Consider the following 8,693-nt stretch of genomic DNA (forward strand, 5'->3'; position numbering starts at 1 on the left):
TTCCAGTGTTTGTGAATTGCAGAAGTTGATGAACATTACATAAATTATTTTAGTTCATTTAATCAAAATACATATATATATATATATGATGCTTTTCAAGTTGGTTTTATCACATAAACTGTTTTAATGTACAATGGCACAGATGTTCCTCCATTGCTCCTATAGTCACAATGATTAAAATTATATTTATTAAAAATTATAACTTATTAATACTTCCAAGCTATTAATTGATCATATGGATTTAAAAACTTTAAAATTTGCCTTGACATAAAAAAAAAAAAAAAAATCATGTTTGTTGGTAACAGAGGGAAACCACAAGTATATTTTAATTAATTACTACTAATTACTTATAATATTTAAATGTAAACAACAACACCAAACTTTATGTGACAAAATAACTATAATCAGCACTATAGTTTGAACTATAGTTGTATTCACTAAATGAAATGTCTATGCACATGCATTAACATAAATGAAGAGAATTTATCAGACAAAGGAATGCCGCCATTTTGTCTATTTGAAAATCCAACAATGATTGTAATGCATGGTTTTTAAATGAAAAACATGAAGTGTTAAAATTAAAAAATAGGTGCTACATGTAGTCATATACTTACCAAATTAGTTTTCCTGTATGATAGACTTGTTCCACGGACATGAGGTATAGTCTTAACAAAACACATGTGCACAAAGAAAATGTCCAGGTGCCGCCATTTTGTTTTTTTTCTGTAGTTTCCTCCTACTGACTGGAGACCCACACAGTGGTATCTGAATTAAGTCCTTTTGAAGTTGCACCATGGCAAGGCTATTAATCTCAGGATTTTGCACCTCTCATAATAATCCCTTGTTCTATCTGAATTCCTGATGTCATTGTTGTTGTCTTTGTTTTTTTTTTTTTTTTAAAGTTAATTAACTTTTTTTTATATGTAAATACAAATTACTATTAATAGATAAAATAAATCCATACTGTAATAAACATTGAAATGGAGCTCACCTCCACACCACCCCCCACCCCCCTCTACACCCCTCTGCCCTACAGCTATAATTTTACAGATATTTATTGTGAAAGGTGGGTCTATTTAAGTGAGGAGGTAGCATGGGATAATTATAATCATATAGCATCATGTGTATTAATATTAATATTAATAATTTTTAAAATGATTATTGGAAATACTATCAAATTCTGTTACATGTATGTTTGGTTGTTTAGCCACTGTTCCCAATGAATTTGATAAATCCTGTGAGAAGTTATGAATTTTTAAAAAATAACCATGAAAATGTTTTGGACTTAGTTTTTTCCCCGTTCATTTGGAACACATCATTTCCTTTGCAAAAGGACTATCTCCAAACTAATAGTTTACTTATATTTCACTTATAGAAACAAACAAAAAATGTCTTAATTCCAGTTCACTTATACCACTGATAAACCACTTATAGGTGAACTATATGTGGAGTATCAGTGATGTATCAGTTAACCATTCTTTTCACTTATACTTATACACACTGATACTTCACTTATACCAATATATGGGTAACTTATAGGCCACTTATAAGTGGCGTATAAGTGAAGTATATTCCACTTATAAGTTTGTATAAGTTATTTCCGTAAGGGAGATGTCGTGTAAAACATTGCATGTCGTCGTCTGGTTCCTGAAGTTCAAGTTCACACTTCTTCAAATTCATAATGAAATGTTAGTTAATAAGGATGTTTTTGTTAATAACCTGCCTTTTATTGTCTGTATAATCAGGTGGCGTCATAGGGAATAGAGTAGTTAATTCATTCAGTGCATGTAGAAATTCAGCATGTGTCCCTTTATTTCAAATCCATTAATACATGTATACAGTACGCGCAACAATGTTACTGCCACGCTGACGGTATAGATGGAAACACTTTATATCTAAAACATCTATTGTTAAAGTTTGTGTTTGTTTAATGACACCACTAGAGCACATTGATTAAGTAATCATCAGCTATTGGATGTCAAACATTTGGTAATTTTGACTCACAGTCAACAGAGCATTTTCTTAATGTAGCAAGGGATCAAGCTAAGAATCTACCAGAGCTGTATACTTAACACCCTTCTCTATGGATCAGAGTGCTGGTGTATGACAGAGAAAGACATGTCTAGGCTATCTTCCTTCCACACAACCAATCTCGGGAGAATCCTAAGGATATTCTGGCCCAGAAAAATTTCCAATGAGCAAGTACTGGAAGAGACCAATCAGGAAAGCATGAGAATCATCATCACCAGAAGTGGATTGGCCACGTGCTCCGAAAAGAAGACACATCTATCACCAGAATTGCAGTGCGCTGGACCCCTGAAGGGAAAAGAAAGAGAGGACATCCGAAAACAACATGGCGCCGAACAGTGGAAATAGAGATGAAAGAGACATAACACAGTTGGGGCACCATCAAGAGATTGGCTAGGGATAGACCGGCATGAAGGAACTTCGTCGCTGCCCTAAATGCCACTAGACATGACAGGAAATGATGATGATGATGTAAATGGGTTGTCAAAATTACAATAATTTAACCAAACTTCATCCTGCTGTGACATGCTATTTACATAGAACTTATCCAAATGCATCTTGTCAAATGCAAATGCCATTAAAAGCTGATCCATTTTGAGTTTAGTTTGACAAATTTTAGGGGACCATATGTGCAACCATAGGTTCTTTTTTGTGGGAGTTGATATTTTTCATGCTCTTTGTTCAGTTGAGAAACTAAAGGATTGTCGGAAATAGGACAAAAATTATTTTTGTCAATTATTTCTTTCATATTAAACTGACAAGTAAATATTTTGTAAATACCTATTTAATGATACTCAACCTAATTTAGCATTTACTTGTTTGGGCTCTCGTTGATATACAAGGTGGTGTTTACTCTTGAAATTAAAATAAATACGTCAGTAAACAGGTGATTTGTGACCTTTATTGGAACAGACTATAACACATTTTGATGATATGTGTCAATTTCATTTACTCTTAAAAAAACCTTTTAACTTAAAACTGCAAGTTAACTGATTATTTTGAATTGCAGTATAAATTATTAATTTATGAGATTTATGAGAGCCCAAACAAGTAAATGCTAAATTAGGTAGACTATCCTTAAATAGATATTTACAAAAAAATTTCTTGTTAATTTAACATGTAAGAAATAATCAGCGGAAATCATTTTTATTCTATTTCCGACAGTACTTTAGTCCTGTACACTCATGGTCTTTGTGATGTGGAGAAGATCCATTTTTGAGTGTTGAGATGTTGTGTAAAACATTGCATGTCGTCGTCTGGTTCCTGAAGTTCAAGTTCACACTTGTTCAAATTCATAATGAAATGTCAGTTAATAAGGATGTTTTTGTTAATAACCTGCCTTTTATTGTCTGTATAATCAGGTGGCGTCATAGGAAATAGAGTATTTAATTCATTCAGTGCATGTAGAAATTCAGCATGTGTTCCTTTATTTCAAATCCATTAATACATGTATACAGTATGCACAACAACGTTACTGCCGCGCTGACGGTATAGATGGAAACACTTTGTATCTAAAACATCTATTGTTAAAGTTTGTGTTTGTTTAATGACACCACTAGAGCACATTGATTAAGTAATCATCGGCTATTGGATGTCAAACATTTGGTAATTTTGACTCAGTCAACAGAGCATTTTCTTAATGTAGCAAGGGATCTTTTATATGCAACTTCCCACAGACAGGAAAGCACATACCACTGCCTTTTACCAGTTGTGATGCACTGGTTGGAATGAGAGAAAAAAACAATCAGTTGAACGGATCCACTAAGGTGGTTCGATCCTGCGACGCAAGCTCTTCAGACGAGCACTCAACCGATTGAGTTAAATCCCACCCCAAAACCTTTATTGAGGCCTCAATCGAGGTTTTCTTAATAGACAGTCTGTGGAGCTAGTGTGAAAAACGTACGTGATCTACCCACAGCGATCTTTATTTTTACCCAACGCTTTATTGTTCCTTGTTGAGTTGATTTCATACTGAAAAAAAAGAAAACTAATAATAATTAAAAAAAAAAAATGTTTTATAGAATTGCAGGGGTTTACTGACATTGACACTGTAGAGAAAACATCTGTGATGTCATGGCACGGACTTAGAAAAGTTGCAGCAATATGTTCAATATGCATGGGCTTTCTACGATTGTGTCAAGTGAGTGTGTGAGTGTGTGCATGCATGTGTGTGAAATTGACTCTTAAGAGGTTACAAAGATTTGTGCCGTGTGTCACGGAGCCGACTATTATACATGTAACTTTGCTATTATGTGCCAGGATGAGTTGACATGCATGTCATTTTATTATTGTTGCAGTAATAAACATTATTTGTACCAGTAGCTGAATTGCTTAAATTCTGACTGTTCATTTAAATGAAAAATGCTACATAAAACTAGTGAAAATGATTAACAACACTAAATTGTTACTGGTGTTACTGAGATATTAACAAAATTATTAACTTGGGGTTGTTTTTTGTCTCGTTCGTAGATGGTCCAGACAGTGTCCAGCTGAACAGCACTTCTCCACTGACAGTGAAGGAAGGTGACGATGTATCTGTGTCATGTGGAGCTACTAACTGTTCTCCATCCTGTTCTTTCACGTGGATGTTTAAATCTCAGATAAAATCAAGCAGTTCTGTGTTGCCATTAAATAACATACAGAGATCTGCCACTGGTGACTATACGTGTACGGCTAGAAACAAAAACACACAGCAATCATTAGACAAGAAAATTACTCTGGATGTACAGTGTAAGTAAACATTTATAACAAATGATGTACATACATGCAGTTTTCTATTCAGGGGAGCACCTTACGGCAAAGAACAATCGGTTGACATGGTTAATGTTTTGCCCAAATGTGAAATGTTTGAAAACACATAAATTAGTACTGAATGAATGAATGTTTAACAATACCCTAGCACACATTAACATTTGACTGTAATAAAAATATGTGTTGGATCAGAACGCATTTAAAACAACAAGCAGAATAAATAACATTATTTTATTGATTAATATCACATAAAATAGGGATCTGAATTTATTGTTTTAGACAGATCGGTATGATGCAATGCAGGTATGAACATATACAAATAATGATAAGATTTATCTTGCTACCTACACCCGTTACTACAGGTGGTGTTCATTGTTTATTAAGCTTTCAAAGAGAAGCAATTATTTCACAACACTTTCTGTGGTGTCCTAATTACTGGGGAACTGCTGTCATTGTTTGAAAGGTGACCACTGGCAGACAGTAGAGGTACGATCGCGCGCTGGTGTAGACATGTCATCTCTGTTACCAAATCGTCGGCCTCAGATATTACACTCCACCAAAATGTAGTGCACAGTTAGTGTACACTGGCAGTGCTCATACTGAATAGGAGGATCTTTCTTAAAAATAAATGAATTTATTATCCATATACTGTGTAGTTCAAGATATAAAGGGAAATAATATTTCCCTATATCTTGAACTACATGTATGTGGATAATAAATACTAGATATATAGAGATTATTAACTGAGCTTGTGTGTCGTAATGATTTTACGAAACGAGTGTCAGGATTATTGTATTGCCCGAGCGAGAGCGAGGGTAATACATGAATCCTGACACTCGTTTCGTAAAATCAGTACAACTCAAACGCAAGTGTAATAATTTCTTGACCCAACTCAAAATGTTTCAGCCACACCTGGAAGGAGATAAGGAAAGGACGTCATATTTCAAGTGCACAGCCTGAGCTAGGACTGGAGAAGCAACGTTATGTTATGATGTCGCTTCCCAAACTTACATCATTATACTTGTTACTACACATGTGCTTCATATGATTATTATTAACTCGGTTGTGCTGAATCATATGGATAATAAATATCCAGTATTACACATTTGTGTCATAATGATTTCATATGCACAATTGATGAATGACGTAATTTTGGGAAGCAATTTTGTGTTATAACACAATGCAGCTTCACCAGTTTTAGCTCTGTGTGATTGCTTACTAAGATGTCATTTCATCGTCTCCTTCTAATTATGTTTTTACATATGGATAATATGGATAATGAAGAAATTATTATACTCGCATGCGAATCGTACTGATTTTTCGAAACTTGTATAAGGAGTCATGTATTACCCTCGCTCTCGCACAAGCAATACAAAAATCTTGATACTCGTTTTGTAAAATCATAGAGATTATTATATGAGCTTGTGTCGTACTGATTTTACATCCGTGTGTGTCAGATTTCCTGATTTTGTTCCTTCATGAGTAAAAAGCATCCCACCAAATGCATTACTTACATTTTTCTCAGGCAAAAACAGGCAGGACTCTAGGCCAAGGTCAACTGGTAATCTTGTCATGTCAGGCTTGTAGAGCTTGGTTTCCTCTTTTTTCTTATCTCGCTAGCGGTGTGTCGTCGTATTAGTGAGATTCATGCTTTTTTGCGTGACTTGGTGTATTACAACACAGATGGGTCTGTCACTTTACAGACTGATCCTATTTTTGTGGCTAAGAACCAGGCACCAGGCGAAAAGTTTCAAATTTTCATTATTTTTCATACTTACTTAGCACAACAAAGGTCACGTCCCACCCAACCTGAGGCAGGTCTTCCTTTATTCAGTCATTCCAGTCTGCCCCAGCACAGGTGTACTATATACATGTACATGTACATCCGGCAAAGGGAAGATAATTCTGCAGTGGAGGTTATGACTCAGGTTTGTATAGCTTATTTTGTTGTGCTAGCACTAGGTAAGTATGAACAATAATGCAAATTACAAACAAAGTTTCTAAATAAATTCCTTGCTTGACCCATGGAGGGTGCCTGATGGGTGGGGCCCAAATCTTCTCTTGTTCCATAAATGCCAAGCTGTGACACAGGGATAAGTAAATTGTGAATTTGGTAATTTTAATATCCCCCCGCCCCTTCGGGGGAAATGAGGGACGGAGCCTAAAGGTTAAAAGTAAGCCAATTAAACAACAAAAATCTTATTTACTTCCAAAAATGCTATAATTGAATAGTCTTCATTTATGTAAAAATTCTTAAATGATTTAATAGTTGTGATTTTCATTAATGTTGCCTGTTTAAACTACAGACCATTTCCCATTGCAGCCTTTACATTTGTTTACTCATAAACAAACATTGTGGAATGATTTGTTTATATTATATTATATTTACTTGCAGACCAATCTTCAATCACTTCTCTGAGTTTGAACTCGCAGTCTGCAAGTGTTACAGTTGATGAGCTGACTGCTATGATTCTGAGATGTGATGTTACCAGTAATCCAGGATCTCACATCAAACTGATGAACAACTCACATACTCTACGTGATGTGACAAACTCTAAACTTGCTAATTATACATGGAACGAGGCTGGATGTCTGGATACAGGACACTACACGTGTGAAGCAGGAAACAACATCAAGTCAGCTGTCAACAAAAGTGTGCAGCTTGTTGTTAGATGTGAGTTATACAAAAAATGAGCTAGTTCAAGTCTAAAAGTTTCAGGGTGAAAGTTAAAAGATAATTTGTGTTTCATATACATATATCCTTCATTAGTTATCTGGTCAGTGCCAGTATATGTCACGTGTTAGTCAAACAACAGACTTTTCTAATTCTCCAAGTCAATTAATTAATTTATCAATTTATAAGTAATGGAGAATGGAGGGGAAATAAAATGCCAATTTGTCCCAATGCCCCCGCCCCCACATCACATGCAGTGTAGACAAAAAGAATAATAAATAGTTTTAATATATATAAAGAAAGAAATATTTTATTTAACACTCAACACGTTTTATTTACGGTTATATGGCGTCAGACATATGGTTGAGGACCACACAGATTTTTAGAGGAAACCCGCTGTCGCCACTACATGGGCTACTCTTTTCGATTAGCAGGAAGGGATCTTTTATTTGCGCTTCCCACAGGCAGGATAGCACAAACCATGGCCTTTGTTGAACCATTTATGGATCACTGGTCGGTGCAAGTGGTTTACACCTACCCATTGAGCCTTGCGGAGCACTCACTCGGGGTTTGGAGTCGGTATCTGGATTAAAAATCCCATGTCTCGACTGGAATCCGAACCCAGTACCTACCAGCCTGTACATCGACAGCCTAACCACGACGCCACCGAGGCAGGTCTTAATATATATGTATAGATACATACATTTAACACAATAAATGATATTTGCCTAATACAGTATCATGGTAATGATATTTGTATATTATTTATATTAAACCATAAATTTATGCAGTTAGCAGTAACTAAGACAAAAAAAGTATCACCTGTTTAAAACATTGTGTACATCTGACAGTGAAAATGAAAAAGAATACAAATTTTTGGTTTAAACTCCCATATAGATGTATATACAGTATGAGTATTCAGTACTGTATCCAGATATAAAATTTTAGTGAGACACTTGACACATTTGACAATGTGGGAGAATTATTTGGAGCACTTCAGTCTTCTGACTAAACAATTAGTAATGTGGTTGCTGATTGGATGAATTTGACCTCTAGTGGCTTTACCTCTACCTGTAGGTGACAGCCAGATGTGGTCAATGGGAAGTGCATAAACCAGGCTTATGATTTAAAATATGCAGGCAGTCTAAAAACAGCCTGCCTAAATAAGTTTTTTAGGGTCTATATATATATATATATACAGTACACGAACCAACCAAAGTGGCAATATCGGCAATCGGCT

General features: G+C 35.2%; 1 protein-coding gene across 1 annotated transcript in view; it reads left to right on the plus strand.

Annotated features, from left to right (window-relative positions):
* Window positions 1-7,453, plus strand: part of LOC121391540 (carcinoembryonic antigen-related cell adhesion molecule 20-like) — a gene marked incomplete at its 3' end in the record, with an annotated part of 52,731 nt that extends 45,278 nt beyond the window's left edge. The window contains exons 4-5 of the mRNA XM_041523132.1: window positions 4,498-4,758; window positions 7,175-7,453. Coding sequence (XP_041379066.1) covers window positions 4,498-4,758; window positions 7,175-7,453 — 540 coding nt within the window. The remainder of the gene's footprint in view (window positions 1-4,497; window positions 4,759-7,174) is intronic.
* Between the last annotated feature and the right edge of the window lie 1,240 nt (window positions 7,454-8,693).

The sequence above is a fragment of the Gigantopelta aegis genome, unplaced genomic scaffold (genome assembly GCF_016097555.1).
Source record: "Gigantopelta aegis isolate Gae_Host unplaced genomic scaffold, Gae_host_genome ctg2604_pilon_pilon:::debris, whole genome shotgun sequence".
NCBI classification, from domain to species: domain Eukaryota; kingdom Metazoa; phylum Mollusca; class Gastropoda; order Neomphalida; family Peltospiridae; genus Gigantopelta; species Gigantopelta aegis.